This window comes from Meriones unguiculatus, chromosome 18, assembly GCF_030254825.1.
Source record: "Meriones unguiculatus strain TT.TT164.6M chromosome 18, Bangor_MerUng_6.1, whole genome shotgun sequence".
Lineage (NCBI taxonomy): Eukaryota > Metazoa > Chordata > Mammalia > Rodentia > Muridae > Meriones > Meriones unguiculatus.
Genome location: NC_083365.1, coordinates 16,709,644 through 16,726,110, shown reverse-complemented (window position 1 = coordinate 16,726,110; position 16,467 = coordinate 16,709,644). Strand labels below are relative to the sequence as shown.

The 16,467-nt window shown below is 45.5% G+C and overlaps 1 protein-coding gene across 2 annotated transcripts in view; it reads right to left on the bottom strand.

Moving 5' to 3' along the window:
• Fbn1 (fibrillin 1) overlaps positions 1–16,467 on the bottom strand; it is a 201,318-nt gene that overhangs the window by 4,875 nt on the left and 179,976 nt on the right. Inside the window, exons 52-64 of one of the 2 annotated variants that reach the window (XM_060371759.1) lie at positions 16,243–16,308; positions 15,895–16,011; positions 13,983–14,102; positions 12,385–12,507; positions 10,654–10,785; positions 9,342–9,467; positions 8,456–8,662; positions 6,298–6,423; positions 5,973–6,095; positions 3,288–3,404; positions 2,945–3,073; positions 1,994–2,113; positions 387–618 (exon numbers count right to left, since the gene is read on the bottom strand). In XM_060371759.1, the coding sequence (XP_060227742.1) occupies positions 387–618; positions 1,994–2,113; positions 2,945–3,073; positions 3,288–3,404; positions 5,973–6,095; positions 6,298–6,423; positions 8,456–8,662; positions 9,342–9,467; positions 10,654–10,785; positions 12,385–12,507; positions 13,983–14,102; positions 15,895–16,011; positions 16,243–16,308 (1,738 nt within the window). Of the gene's footprint in view, positions 1–386; positions 619–1,993; positions 2,114–2,944; positions 3,074–3,287; positions 3,405–5,972; positions 6,096–6,297; positions 6,424–8,455; positions 8,663–8,696; positions 8,831–9,341; positions 9,468–10,653; positions 10,786–12,384; positions 12,508–13,982; positions 14,103–15,894; positions 16,012–16,242; positions 16,309–16,467 lie in introns of those variants that run through there. The other variant, XM_060371760.1, reaches the window with a different exon arrangement.

The window sequence follows — 16,467 nt, the reverse complement described above, 5'->3', positions numbered from 1 at the left end:
GGGGAGCTAGAAAAGAAAGCATTGTAAATTAAGACAGAGACCAGCACGCTCCCGTGGGAGGTGGAACAGGCATGCAGGATGGGCCCTACGTGAGCTGACCCATCGCTGTGTTCTTGGGAAAACTAGTTCTCAGCAGCATGTGAAGAACACGAGACAGAGAAGCTGCTCAGTGAGACTCGCAGTACAGCGTAGCTGTAGTGTGTTGTTGGGTGTTCTGTGAGTTTCTAGAAACCCGGATGCCCCCTTACAGAGGCCCCTCTCAAACCTCCTCAAAGCTAACCGGAATAGACCCGAGGGCTACAGAAAGTGTGGCTCTCTGCCCTTTCAGGGAATTATGTCTGTACGCACATTTAGGGAGTCACTAGCCGAGGAAGGGTAATACTTACCCTTGGCCTATCCGGAAGTACCCTGGAGGACAGCCACACAGGTAGCCGCCCTCCGTGTTGGAGCAGCCAAAACTGCAGGGGGCCTGTGCCGAGCCACACTCATTGATGTCCTGGCAGCCTCCGCTGAACTGCTCGTACTGGAAGCCAGCGGGACACATGCACTTGTAACTGCCCAGGGTGTTGTGGCAGGAGGCTCCCCCACAGACGTGTGCGCTCAGGCATTCGTTCTCATCTGCAGCAAGAACAAGAAAAGACTATACGTGTGATGCTTGCCGTGGAACTCCAAGGAGAAGTTCGGGCCTTGTTCCTCATGACCAACCAGCTGGCCTACCAGTAGGTGGGTAGGCTATCGGGAAGAGAAAGCAGGCAGTGTGGCTAGCGTGGACAGAGAGAGAGAGAGAGATGTGGAGATGCAAGTCGCCTCTGTGACGGCAAGGCCAGCCTGGCCTACAAAGTAAGCCCATGATAACCAAGGCTACACAGAGAGAAACCCTGTCTTGAAAACCCAAAATGGCTCTATCTGTTCCCAGACTGGACTACCAGGGAAGACACCAAGTGCCTCTCAGTACGTACGAGCCACACTCATTGATGTCTGACGTCAGACTGGCCTGGTCTGGGATGCTGGAGGAGTTACTTCCTCTAGGAGGCAGATGTGAAGCTGCAGAGTTTCTAAGGACCTTTAACCTCAGGGCTCTCTCTGGGCTTCTGTAACTATTCATTCTGACGGAGAACTCTCCTTCCTTTTTATAGACTTTCCTGGTTTATTCTGCCACTTCTCTGATAACATTTGATAAACATTTAAATTCATATTGCTCCTCTGGGCTGGGCCCGCGGGGAGGGACACAAATGAAGGTCAGCAGTCATCGCTGCTCAGTGTCCGTGGCTTGTGATCAGCGTCACACCTGCCTTTCACCGTCGGCCAGCACCGTGGTTTGATTGACACGGATTGCACTGGCTCTGACCCCATCCATCCCATATACCCTGAGCTGCTACTCACTCCACAAGGAGTTTTAGTGTTCTATACTTCTCCGTATTTTGCTCTGTTCTCACACTTGCAATTTTTTATTGGTGACAGTTTCCTCTTTTTTTTTTTTTTTTTAATAAAAAAAGAGGATTCTAATTGGTTAACCTAGCAATTAAAGCGTCTGGAAATTCACTCCTTGGGGCAGACTGAAACCTGCCTCTCGGACCTGTGGCGCCAGGGTCACGCGATGCAGGTTAGTTAGTGTTAGTGTTAGGGATTGCCATAGGTAACTCCCGACTGCAGAGTAGGATTTTTTTTTTTTCTTTTCTTTGGTAGGGCCAAATGGGTTCCATTTGAACTGAAAGGTGAAAACTGCCATTGCTTCTAGAAAGGAATGGAGTTAATGGCCCCTGACCTCTAACTCAGTTACCGGGAAGAGTGAACTTCTGAAGAGCTGTGAGTGGGCACCCAAGTGGAGCTAGTCCCAAAGATCTGGTCTGCATAGCATCGCACTGGGGAAGTGGTTCCAGCCCGTGGCTGGAGTTTCAGTGTGCTGTTGGCTCAGCACCTTTACTTCAGAAGCAAGCCACCAGCTCTGAGGAGTCCGCAGCCCTGCCTCCCGTAAGGGTGAGGGGCTACTTGCCTACACACTGGTTCCACTGGTAGTGCTGGAGGTAGCCCTGCGGGCAGCTGCACCGGTACCCTCCGATGATGTTCTGGCAGCCATGCTGACAGCGGTGGTTGCCCTCACACTCGTCCACATCTGGAAAGGAAGCAGAGCTGCTCGTGAGCCCCGCCCACAGCTGTCTCTCCGGCCCTCTGCAGCCTCATCCATCTGCCCGTGAGGCTAAAAGGCAATTCTAGAAACAAACCTTTCATCTAAAGGAATCATTCTGTCAACACATCAAGAATACCCACACTAACATTCAGAGACTCTTGGTAAAGCCTACAGATCGAAATGACGTAAAATTCTTCACAGAGCACTGTGGGGTAGCTCTGGAAATTATCTGGTTGTTTGCTGGAAACAGAAACCAGGAAGTATCAATGAAAAAACCAAAATTATAAGAATTAACATTTAAACATTTAATTACGCCTTTGTCAAAGAATTACTTCTTACATGTACTGTCCTTGTTGGAGAAACCTAAGGGCTCTGGCCCCACATGTCAGATGTCGAGATACTTTTGCTGAGTTATTCCTAATAAGGTAAATTGTTAACTGAACAAAACAATCCTGGTCTACACAGAAGGGGCACCTGCTGTTCACACGAAAAACAGTGAGACTAAGATGCATTTCTGAAACATGGGCCCAGGCACATAGCCCTATCTTCAACTGAGCGCTTTCTTTGTTCAGAGATTTCTTTTTTCTTTCTCTTCCTCCTTTTTTTGCCTTTTTGTTTGCCTATTTACTTTTTACTTTTGGCCGACCTCCAACTTGTGGTAATCCCCCTGCCTCTGCCTCCCACGTGCTAGGATTACAGATGTGCGCCACCACACCCGGAAGAGACATTACTTCTTGCAACTCACAGGAGCTGACGGCCGCATAGGCCAGCTCTGCCAAGAGCACCCAGCTAGACACGGCCCAAGTCTGTGCCTACCTTCACAGCTGGCACCGCTCTGATCGAGTGAGAACCCCCGCTGGCACTCGCAGGTGAAGCTTCCTGGAGTGTTCTGGCAAACACCCTTGGACCCACACAGGTTGATATCAGATGTGCACTCGTTGTTGTCTGTGAGAAAAGAGGAGAGTGACTCATCCTTAAACTGCTCTGTACTGTTTGAAAGACAGGGAGAAGGCTGACCCGGGTAGGCCCGAACCGGGGTCGGTAACTTCGCACTGTGCGCACGCCGAGAATGGGTACTGTTATCCACCAGCAGGGGGCGTAGAAGAGAGTCTCTGAGCGGAACAGCGGGGTCTGGGGCACGGTTTTCCTTCCTACTTACCAATGCAGGCGGTGTGGTGCTGGGTAAACCCAGGAGGGCATTTGCATGTGAAGCCACCGATGGTGTTAACGCACAGGAACTGACAGTTATGCTGCTTGGTTGCACACTCGTCAAGATCTGCGAGAAAGTGCGAGATGAGATTCGGGTTGTGCCAGACACGCTCAGAGAAGCAGGAAGCGTCTTTCGGCCTCGAGGGACTCCAGGCCAGCAAAGAGCCACAGCATATGGCTAGAAGGCGGGTGGTGGGACTTAGAAAACAGGGGGAAAGTAGCTCTGCAGCCTTCAGTTAAGGAAAGGTAGGAATTCCTCAATGAATTTATTTGAAAGACATTCTGAAATGTTTAAATGAGCTACAAAAGGATGTAAAAGGTCATTCTGAACATTTTCCATAGCAGCAAAAAAAAGATCTAAGTGAAGATATCAGAAGAGACGTTGAGGCTAGAAATTTATGTTTCCTTAATGCAGCTGTTTCAACCTGTGGGTTTTCAACCTGTGGGTCATGACCTTTTCACAGGGGTCACCTAAGACTGTCGGAAAAACACAGTTATCTACATTACAGTTCCTAACAGTAGCAAAATTACAGTTATGAAGTGACAACAAAAGTAATTCTTATAGTCAGGGATCACCACAACATGAGGAACTGTGTTAAAGGGTCACAGCGTTAGGAAGGTTGAGAACTGCTGCCTTAACTCCTTTCTGTTGCATTCAGAACAAAGTCAAATGAGGCCGTTGGTTGGACTTCTTTGGTTAGTAGTTTTTCTTTGAACAACTAGGAAAGACCAAAACAAACAAACAAACAAACAAAAAACCAGACAGACAAAAACAAAACAAAACAAACTGATTTTGCTGAACTAAAACAACAACAACAACAAACAAACAAATGAAAACCCTTCCCTAGCTTCCATAGCCTAGCTGGTGGACTCACTTCAAGATCCCAGGGCATTAAAAATATATGTTAAGAACTACCTAGTATGTTGGACATAAGGGATAGCTTTTAAATGCCTGGGAATTCAAGAGTGCTTTGAATCACAAATTCCGAGGCTAGCGTCTTTATCTGCTCCCCAGTGGCCTTCCTGGAAGGAAGCACACTTGTCCTAACCCGAGAGGACCTCCCCATGCCCATTCCAGCCCAGAGGTTTCCTCAGACGGAGCCTTTCTTGAGCACATCTACTGCTGAGAGGCCAAGAGATGTCTACTTCTCTCAGGGCCACAGTGGCGTCCCTGCTGGGACCCACGTGCAGCTGGGGAAACAGGGTCATGATCCCTCATAGCTGTCTATTCCACTAATGTGAACCGTTCAACAGCAACTTGCTGTTCTTATCCTCACAAACATCTATCTCCTCCCCTCTTTTCTTCTTATTGTAACCAACAGCACACATAAATTGTACAAATTGATTGGGATTTCAGCGTGCACGAATCTTGCCCAGATCTCTTCTCTCCTCTTACCTGCCCCCCTTTTTATCAAGTGAGGGGAAGACACTGGTCTCACACCCCTGCCAGAGCCTCCCTTCCAGCTGTTTGCCTCTCACATGTCCACATAAGCCAGACGTAGACAAACGCGGGCTTTATGAGAATAGGGAGAGAGAAGGGTTTATGACGTAAAGACTGAGCATAACATCCTGGTCACCATCTTCATCTGAACCACTGTGGCTACTTGCAAGTGACCCTCGCAGTCAGGCCTGTCAGTATTCCCGCATATAAGCAGAGGTCAGGAGAGGGTCATCAGTCTCTCCAGACTCTGCCTCCTTCTGCTCAGGGTTTCCTGTGTGATACAGAGTATGGAGGGTTCACAGAGAGGGTGAGGGAGACTCCAGATACGCAGCTGGGGCCTACACTGGGGTAAGCATCTTCATCCCTGCGCCCCAGATTACAATAATATAAAGTTGCTTCCTTACAAATCATACACAGGAGAGATCTTGTCCCCTGAATGTACTTCTCCACTTACATGAGTTAACTCTTGCTGTGAGAGCTAGCCTTCCACTGCCCAGAACTCAGAGTGATCACGGGTGAACACCCATGCTTTAAGGCTGTGAGAAGGTCTTGGGATCAGCGACTTCGTCCCCACCACAGGATGACCTGGGACCAGGTCTGCATTGAAGCGCCTCTGAAAGTTTTATCTAGTAAGATGTTTAGGGCCTAATACATTCTGAAAAAGCTTTGAAAAAGGTAATTTCTAGGTGAGGAGAGATTTCTGTTCAGGCTTTGGATGTTTCTCAGTTCCACAACTCCCTCAGTGTTAAGCTTTTAGGAGGCATGGTGGCTTTGTTTTGCAAACCTAAAATCTAGACAGATATGGACAGACAGACAGACAGACAGAAACTGATGCGCTACTTTAATTAAAAACACATACCTCTAAGATCATGGCATGAAGACCTCCTAGACCGCACTGTTGTTGAACAGTGAGTGAATAAATGAAGCAAATGGGATGGGAGGGGGGAATGGACTGGGAATCAGCTTCACCAGAGCCTTGGAGAGTTGGTACCAATGAGCCTCTCATGGACGTCCTTCCTGGATGCTCATGGGGTATCTGAGCATGAACAGCTTCTTCTACTTGCCATCAACAGCCTTCCTGGCCTCAGCTGAGCCCTCAGACCCACTTTCTGCACAGGTAAGCCCGGGACGCAGGTCCTGCGGCTCGTCTCCTGATTACTCACAGGCATAACAAGAAAGCCAAAGCCTGCTTACCTTTGCAGCTCCTTCCATCCTCTTGCAGAATGTAGCCTTTCGGGCAGGAACACTGGTAACTCCCTTCCGTGTTTTTGCATATAAAATTGCAGGGTTTGGGAGCCTGGTTGCACTCATTCAGATCTGTGATCAAAGAGAGACGGTGTAAAAGGCCACGTGGAAGACTTTCCGAATGCTCCATATCTATACCCAGAAACTCGGGGAAGTATCTGGTCATCGCATCTTCTCTTAAAGTAGAGATGCATTCTAGATTTTTAGCGTGGCGTTTTCTTTACTGTACCCTGAAATTTCTACTCAGGAAAAGCATTAGAAACCAAGCACCTACCTACACAGGCAGTCCCCGTTATATCCGGCGTGTAGCCAGTTTTGCAGATACAGTGATATGACCCTCTGTCATTCACACACTCCCCGTTACGGCAGACATCGTGAATAACCTTGCACTCGTCAATATCTAGACAGATAAGTCACAATAGTAAATACATTGAAATACATACTGGGCAACACTGGTACACAGAGGTCACGTGAGTGTAAAATTTCATAGACCGTGTTACTATATTATGGACCAAAGTATTAAACCAAAAGAAAACAAAGCAGAGTGGGTTTCTCTTTCTCTCTCTCTTTCTTTCTTTCTTTCTTTCTTTCTTTCTTTCTTTCTTTCTTTCTTTCTTTCTTTCCCTTTCTTTCTTTCTTTCTTTTCTTTCTTTCTCTCTCTCTCTCTTTCTCTTTCTTCCCTCCCTCCCTTCCTCCTTCCCTCCCTCCCTCCTTCCTTCCTTCCTTTCTTGTTTTTCAAAACAAGTTTTCTCTGTGTAACAGCCATGGCTGTCCTAGAACTTGCTTTGTAGACCAGGCTGGCCTCGAATTCACAAAGATATCTCTGCCTCTGGCTCCCAAGTGCCAGGATTAAAGGCTTGTGCCACCACACCTGGCTCCAGAGCAGATTTCAAATGCAATGCTAACTCACTGAACAGCTAGTGAATGGCTGTGTCAGGTGATTATTTAATATGCAATGGTAACTTAGAGAAATGGAAAAATGAATAGAAAATGAATGACTGTGTGAAGTGATAATTCAAAGCTATTTAAGCAAAGGGTGAGCCTGAAAATAAATGCTCCTTTAAATTTGTGTTATTTTTCTTTTCCGGATTCATAGAACACCCCACTGAGACATATTTGGTCCTCTCCAACATCTTGCCATCACTCTTGCCAAGCAAGTCATAGCAGAAGATCTGTTGGACAAGGCAAGTCCAGTTTTTCTTTCTAATATCGCATGTTCAAAATAAGAAGGAAAGTTCTCTAACATTCTCTTTGTCCTTTTTGAAGTTAGTCCTGAAAAAAAGTCAGACTACCTAACCTGGGGTGGGAAGAATGGGAGCAACTCCCCTCTTTTGGATGGGCTTTAACCAGGGCTCTGGGGTAGAGGTTGGGCTGGGCTTTTGCACCTGCCTAGAAAGAGAGACCCTTATTCATGTCTCCATCATGGACAGAAGGCTTGGTCAGCGTGCACTGGTGGCCATTAAAGCCAGCCTCCTCCACCTAGGGACCCAGTTAGAAGAGGTTACCAACACCAGCAATTTGCCGAGTTATCAGCCCTGACAAAGAATCATCTAATGTCAGCAGATGGGCATGCTTGACCTTCGGCAGTTTAACCTGAGGTACAAGTGCGCACTTTTTCACTGGTCTCAGGACAAGAGTCCTCTACCATCCCAGTTCAACGTCCTCCAACAAGCAGGAATTGCTTTCAAGTAACTCCATCTTCTCCGCCATTTCTTCCTTCTATACGACCAGTTCCTTTATTTTGCTATTAGCCACATCTTCCCAACACAAAGACATTTTCCCCCTAGTTCTCCTTAATTTTTTGCTTTTAACCCCACCCCCCAGGAGCTCGATGGAACACCAACACTCCCGTCTTCTCTGTCCTTGTGTGAACTAAATCCCAACTCTGATCACTGACAAATGTGGAATCACATGAGGCTTGCGGGCCTTCAGAGCCTCCTCAGAGCCCTCAGTGGCCCCCATACAGATCTAGATTTGTAGTTGAAAGCGTGCATTTCAGGCACAGTTGTGCTCCTTCCTAGCTGTCTTTGTACTTCTTTGATAAAATACATCTTGACTAATTTTGAGTTAAAAATGAATATTGGTGGAGCAGAACTAAATGATCATTTATTTCACCGTCCATCTATAAACTATTGTACAGATTTCTGCTGGACCCTTGCAAATGCAGAGGCGAGGACCAAAGCACAGCAAACTTAATCAAGTAGACCAGGGACACTCGGAAAATGGCCTTCAATGTTTACAGCGCTATAAGGAAGGACTCTGTCAATCTCAGTCACACAGACAATACAGGCCTATATTGTCAGTTCCAAACTTCCGTTGATTTCCATAGCGAAACACACAGATTCCTCGCGACTAATTTTGTCTAGTAACAAAAAATTAAGGATGAAAGAGGAGCTCGCACCGTTTGTCAACCACAGAGTAAAATGAAGTACCTGCTCCGTTGGTCATGAATCCTCGGCCATGGGGACACAGTTTCTTGAAAGCCACGGTGCCCTCAAAAGGGCAGATCTCGCAGTGGGGTCCCCAGCCCCGGCCTCCATCACAGCAGCACTCGGACTTGGTGACGGGGTTCCTGTTGCTTGAGCCAATCTGGCACATGTTCTGCAGGACCTCTGAGAAGCAGTACCCTTCCCGGTTGTCTGGAAGAGACATTCCGAGGCAAAGGGGAGTTGAGGGATTGCTCTGAGTACGTGGGGGTGTTAGGAATTTGGTCAGATATAAAAACCAAAAGGATGTAACACTTTACCCTGGGTGAAGAGGAGCGAGAAGGGAAAGCTGGAAACAGCAGGGAGAGAGAAAGGAGGCGTCTGAGGGAAACAAGACAAGAAATCCGTGAGTTGGCAGAAAGGCATTGGTGCAGACAAGCTTATAACTCTTTGTGCCCCAGACACATGGAAGGAAGTTGCAACAGCCATGCTACAGAAAAGGGGGCAGAAAAACATACGAAAGTGGGCCTGGTCAGGGAGGCCTTATAAGGCAGCAAGAAGGAAACCCCAAGCTAGCCATTCTGTGTGCAATTAGCAAAGGAAGAATTTCGCTGCAGGGAGGTCCTGAACCCAGCGGACACTCGGTCACCAAGTCATCTCCCAAGGGTGAATGTTTTCAGCCCCTTTTCAATTTCTGACAGTTCCTCTTTTTTTTTTTTCCCCCCAGAGCTGAGGACCGAACCCAGGGCCTTGCGCTTGCTAGGCAAGTGCTCCACCACTGAGCTAAATCCCCAACCCCTGACATTTCCTCTTATTTCAAACCGGAAACAATGCTTTGGAGTGTCCAGGCACAAAGGTTGAGGGAAGGAAGCGGCCAGCTTCAGGTACTCACCCAGGCACTCATCCTGTGCGGGGCTGGCTGTGAAGCCATCGTTACACTCACAGGTGTAGCTCCCCCGGGTGTTGAGGCAACGCCCGTTCTCACAGATCCCCGGCTTGGTCTGGCACTCATTCTCATCTGTGCAGACAGAACAGGAGTCATTAGACACTTAGAGAAAGATTGATTTTTCTTCCTTGATCCCCTTCTTACTGCCTTCCTGCCTTCCTTTCTTTACTCACTCACTCTCAATTTACTTTGCAAACAAGTAATCTCTTCACCTGGTTAAAAGCTGGAAATCCAGGAAAGGCCAGGAAGAAAATTTACCAATGTCTCCCTTTCATCTGTATTCCTCAGATTCCAACACCCTCACTCAGACTGCCAATTTCCGATGTGCCCTACCAGAGACGGATTATGCAATAAAAGTAAAGCCCCCCCTTCTCTCTCTGTTCTTGTAAGGCATCTTTGAGCATATTGCTGATATACCTAAAAGTAAATGGCAGCATTTACATTTTTCACTTAAATCTCGCCCTGAAAGATGATTCATACACTAAAGTGAGGATGGAAGGTTGGTTGCCATTTTAAAGAGATGCATTGCTTCATCAGAATAATGCCAGTAAATTTTGTTGACCCAAGAAAATTAGTCTGGACTGAGCTTCAGATTCAACATAGCTTGTTTGTACACTTCAGTAATATTACTGAGAAATGATAAACCATAATTCAATATCCCAGGTTTAAAAAAACATTAAAATAGCTGGAGTATCTTTGTATTATCCGGTGATTGTTTAGATCTGAATATCACTAACCTCCCTAGTGTCTCTCTCATTTGAGAATAACTTTGAGTCTCTAGAACACAGAGCTCTCTGAGAGAGGCAGAGACTAGGAAAATGATACCCAGAGCTATGAGAGAACTGGTTAAAAACACCAGTGCTCAGCCAAACCTGATGGTGCAAGCTTCTTGGGAGGCTGAGTTGCATGAGGTGTTTTAATAAAACTTTATTCACAAAGGAAGTGGCAGGATGTTAGTAAGACAACGGAGTCAACGGAATGGTGAGGGCAATCAGTGGAAAGAATTATCTCCTGGATGGCCACATGCACAGAGGGGCAAGGGTCAAAGGTGAGTGACCTGATTCTGGAAGCAGTACCGGCCAAGAGAATAGGAAAAGGCCAGCCCAGAGGAGAGCAGAGCAAGGCCTCTCCACCATGAGCTGTGACATGAGATTAAGAGGGAAAGAGTACACTACCAACCTGACTCAGGGCACACGTCACTTCTGCTCTCTGTGGTGACAGAGGTCAAGCCGAGCAATTTGTACCGAAATAGTCTTACCTACGCAGCCCTCTCCATCAGGTCTTCGCTGGTACCCAGGACCACAGATGCACATGTAGGTCCCTATGAGGTTCTTGCACTCCATTTGCTTTTCCGTACAGTCATGTTTCCCCTCTGCACACTCATCCTCATCTGGAAAGAAAGCAGAGTCACAGCTTACAAACAAGCTGCAGTAAAGGCTTGCCCTTTAAACACAACCCAGGCACCTCTCTTATTTTAGTGTTGAACTTATCTTCTTTTACATTTGTTGGGCACTGATACATTAAACATGGGAAGGAATCTTCTAACGCCCTTCGAACTTGGTGAAGAAACTGCTTCCTGACCAACTGATGACCTCATCAGAAGCAAGATGCTATGCAGACCCTCCCGGGACTCCCTTGCTTTATGTTCCATGCTTATTTGTTGAAGCATTTATAATACTTATGAATAAATTGACAAAAGGGCGTTACGTTATTATAATACAAGGATGACAGAAGTATTAAAACTATCATATGATAACACATGACATTGTGTATTATAAATATCATGGGTTATAATATAATAACAAAACAAACCTGTTACATGATAATTGTAACGATGTCATGTATGGTATTATTTTTAACATGGTAGTATTAACTAAGATAATTAGCATAACACAGCATCAAAATAGTCATTGTGTGAGTGAGGCTTTACTTTTAATTTGAGGAAAAAAACAAGCGTTCCCGAGCATCTTATTCTCCACTGCTCTCTCCCTCCTTCGCTCCCTTTTATTTGGGTTGGCTGTGCTCTCGCTCTCTGTTCTCAACAGCATTACACCTCTCTCTTTCTGCTCTCGTCCACACCCTAAGTTGAGGCACTTGGACTCTATTCTGCATGTGGGGTGCAGCTTCTACTTCAAAAAAACAAAAACAAAAACAAAACCGGATTTTAGCCAGTTTGAGAGCTCCTCATTAAAGGAGTTCAATAGGATTCTTCAAAAATTGCCCCAGTTCCTAGTCCTGGGCTCTGGAGACTGCCAGTGTCCAGTAAACTCTTTTTAATGGAAATGTGTTAAGAAACATAGATTTTGCCATCCTATTTTAAAATGTAGTATCTCTTTCTTCCCTTGGGTTCTCATGTGCCTGTTATTTTGTATCTTCAGAATATTTTGGTTTTGTGTATTTTACGATTTATTTTTATTAATGTGTATATCTGCAAGTACCCTTGGAGGCCAGAAGAGGGCATCAGAACCCCTGGAGCTGGAGATACCGGCAGTTATGAGCTGCCTGATGTGGTGCTGGGAACTGAGTTTGGTCCTCTGCAAGAACAGCAAGCACTCTAAATCACTGAGCTACCTCTCCAGCCCCTATTACAACATCTGGCATATACAACCCTCATCATATTTATGACACTGGGATTATTTATTTCTATTTTTGTCTTTTGTCTCAACTTTTACATATTGAGCTCTGAGAATGTTGGAAAATAACCTTTGTCCAGAAAGTATCTTCTACCTCTTAGGATAACTGATATTTCTTAGACATGAAATGCATAGCAAACTAATCCAAGGTCTTCAGGGCGGCCTTCAATGGGCTTCTTGTGCTTCTTGTTATAATCTAGGGCTAAAGGAAGACACAAGCCCTATATTTGCTATGGATCAGGAGACTTCACTCAATTTCCAGCTCTTCTCTTCTAAAGGAATCTTTAGAAGGGCATCTGCCCTCGTACATAAAGACAGAGCTTTCTGGCTTAGATGAACGCCAACAGGGATCTGACCTTTGCACATCCTCCTGTCTTCTCGCAGAACGTAACCAACAGGGCATTTGCATTCATAGGACCCATAGGTGTTGACACAGCGGAAGGCACAGAGCAGAGGATTCTGGGCACATTCATTTATATCTGCAGTAAAAGAAAGTAAAATAATAAATGAATAACACTAAGAATGACAAAAAGAAGGAAACATACTGAGTCAAAACTCTTCTTTATCATAAGCACGAATGGATCCAGAGAATTATAAAAATGAGTTGATAATTTTATATCTGGTATAAATTCAGTGGCCATATTTTCTGGAGTTCCCAGCACAGCACCCAAGATTGCTGTCCTCGTGTAATTATGAATTTACATAAATGTGAAACAATAGGTCCACTTTGTATACTTGGAAGACTCAGGTTGACTAGTGGCCACTTCCTTTGTATGTAGACTATGGATTATCTTCGCTTCCTTCGACTAAAGCAATTATGGTCAGAAACAAAGCTGAGTCCTCCAATACCCCTAGCCACTTCTCCTTCCCCAGACAAAGAGTCTTCCTATGAGATAACAGAGATTCTTCTTCTCAGAGTGTTCTGGTTGTTTTATACTTAGAGAAATGCAGTTTACACAGGTGCCCAAGTTCTAGCCCTGATTAAAGGGGAATGGCTTTATCGCTACTGGGCAAAGTGACTTTTCTAGGGTTCATGGTTTAGAAACGTCAGGATGTATTTTTTTCAAAAGCAAGAGGGTGAAAACAAACCACTTTGATAGTCATGTTGCTCCCTGAGAACAATGACGTACATGGAGGACAGGACCATGTGTCCAGGTCAGGGTTTATTCATAACCTCTAATGGCCCACAGCACTCTGAAGGTGACGGCAGTCTGTCTCCGGGGAAGGGCTCCTTTCAGTAGCAACAATTCCCTCCCCTCTCCCCCATTCTTTTCTTGCACCAGTGAACCTTTTCTTGATGAGCACATGGATCAGGTAGACAGCTGCTGGGCTCTAGGTTTAGAGTTTGTAATTCAGTGATCTAGAATGAGGCTATCCCTAACAATTTCCCGGGGGGAAATTGAGGCAGATAGTCTAGGGACCAGCTACTCTCTGGCATCCCTCAGCTTCTCCTTCATTTCCATGCTTCCTTTCAGTCAGCCATACTGACAGATACTTTTCAGAGGCTTCTACGGGTTAGGCAACCTCTGTGCTGGGACTGCCTCCAGATGACCACAGGACGTCAGTGGTCCTCTAGCTCTGTGCGCAAATGTTTCTAAAATGAGAATATAAAAGAGGAGGGGAGGGGAAATTCCTCAGAAACAACAACAAAAAGAGAAAAGGAACTAAAAAACGAGACGGGAGGTAGCAAATGTAACAGGAGCTGCATCTAAATGTAAGCAGTGGAGACACCACTCTGCTCTACACAGTGTAGCTTCTGTCATAAGCCTCCCTCAATGTTTTTCATATTTCCTGAAGAGACTGGTCACTCAGAAAAGAAATGATCTAGCAGCCTGCCAGGCTCAGGTGGTAGTTTTAAGTGCCTAAAAGGTATTTAGTATAAAGAGCTGCAATCAAGCAGCTGCTCCCATGAGAAGTCTGGGCAACCCGCCTCTTCTGTATTTAAGGCACTTACCTTCACATGTCATCATTGGACCAGGTTCAAATCCCTCCTCACAGGTACATTCAAAACCTCCAATCACATTCTTGCAGGTCCCGTTTCCACACGGATTGCCCACAGAACATTCATCAGTATCTGTCAGCGAATCCAAAGCGGAGATAAAGTGAGGGGAGATAAAATGGGCTCAGGCTTGGACATCACTTTTCATCCTGTCCAAGCGCTTGGTTCTACAGTCTTGCTCAGCTCTCCTGTTCTTGCAGGCAGGGTGTGTGTGTGCCTCCTGATGACAGGTTGCTAGCTGGAGTATGCCCTTGTTCAAAGGCAGGGACAGTGAGAGACGTGATTGTCTAACCCTTGTATTACCCATGTGGGTTTCTGCAGCCTGCTGTAGGAAGAAGTGAATCTTTCATGGGGAATAACAGCTCTAGTGGATAAAATAAGGCTCCTACATGCAGCCAGGGGTTTTCTGCTGGTTAAAAGATAAAGTCTCCAATTGGCCCCACATTACATCATTGCACAAGAAGCCTTACACATGATGGAGTCTTGCCAGATATAAAATAGAAGGCTAAATTTATGCAAAATAAGAGACCTAAGATTAAATAGAATTAATATACTGGATAAAATCCAACATTCAAGTAAATTTCGTTGATTCTGTTAAAACCAGGTGGTTTACATTAGGCAGGGAGAAAAGGGGGGCTAGAAAAAGAAAGAAAGAAAGAAAGGAAGGAAGGAAGGAAGGAAGGAAGGAAGGAGAGAGAAAGAAAGAAAGAAAGAAAGAAAGAAAGAAAGAAAGAAAGAACGAACGAACGAACGAACATGTTTAGGGCATGACCTTTCAAAAAAAAAAAAAAAACTGTGGAGAAAGAAAATATTTCACCAACAAATCTCTAAAAAAAATACAGATGCCTCCTAACCCAACCACCTGGAACATCCACTGTTCTTATTTCTGTCCTGGGCCCTAGGAAGAATATTTCCCTTGGGAAAGAAAGGACCCTGTTTTTAGAAGTAACATTGCTGTTTTAGGGATCCGAACCTCAGCAGATAATGGGCTTTTGAAAAGGGTGTCTCCCTCTAGGTGAGGAGGCTCCTTTTGGACACACACAGTAGCAAACTGAGGATTCCAAAATGCTAACATTGATAAAATTGGTTTCTGTTTTGCTCCTAAACCACAATTTATAGTCAAGAATACTGCATCTCCTTTGATTTAATAAAAACAACAGTATCCTTGCAGCTTATAGCTACAGGATAATTAGAAAGAAATCACTTTATTTGAATAATAGTACATCGAAGGTGGGAGAGGTTAAATGATATACTCTACTCCCATCCTTAGCCATAAAGACAGTACTTCTCACACAAAGACAGTACTTTTAAGTCTGCACAGTCAGATATACAATGTTGATCACACTTAATATCTGAACCTAGCTTCCAGTGAATGTGATTAAGAGTCAATGGCCCACACCGGAGTCATTCTTGGACATTTTAATGAAAAGGCTCAAACAAGAAACTGAACAGGGTGGGTGGTCTTTCCTATTGCCAGATATACATGATGCCCACAAACCTCTGTATCTGGACATTCCGGAAGTATAAACTATGGCCGCTCACAGTACATGTTAAAGCTGTACTAAGCCTTCTGCTTGCTGTTGTCCTTTTCCGTATTTCTTAGGACATGTCCAGTGTCTGCCTTCCAAGTTAGATTGCAAGGGCCATGCAAGGAAGGGCTGTCCTTGCTTGGAGCACGGCAGTAGCTTCCTGCCTAGCATAGGATGGGGAATAGCTAGCAGTCTAAATGAAGAAGTCCTCCACGGAGGAGCAAAACATGACTCCCACCTTGGTTGAATGAAAGCCAAGTAGAGCTGTTTTTTTGTTTTTGTTTTTGTTTTTTTCGTAATACAATTCCTGAGGAGGAGGAAGTTGAGGCTCTACTCACCGACACATTCATTCCCTTCTAGAATATAACCGAAGGGACACTCGCAGCGATAGGAGCCGTCCGTGTTGATGCACTGTCCGTGTTTACAGACATCAGGTTCTTTGCATTCGTCCATATCTTAAGTGAAGTAAGAAAGAAAAAAAAACCAGTAAAAGGCAAGGTATTTTTCTTAAACTACTGTGGTTTCGGTGTTCAATAGGTGAACACCTATTATTACAACACAACTGTCATCCAAGTGATATAACAACAACTAGAAAAGATTGTTTCTCCCAGGCAGGTAAGGAGAAACGGGACCTGGAGGAAGGATGAAGAAGAAGAGGCAGAGAGGACCTTGCTTGGGGCACTCACCAACTGCTGAGTCGTCAGGGCCCACAATGATCCCACTTCCGAAGGGGCAGATCTGGCGGAAGGCCTCTGTGGTGGAGACATGGGCTCATTAGTGGGCAGAGCACGGACAGTGACAGGCTTCCCATGTCCCCATCCATGTGTGGCTGTGGCCACGTGCCGCGCACATACAAGCCATACGATCAAGACACCCCAAAATGAAGAGAAATTGCCAAGGTTCCTAACGAT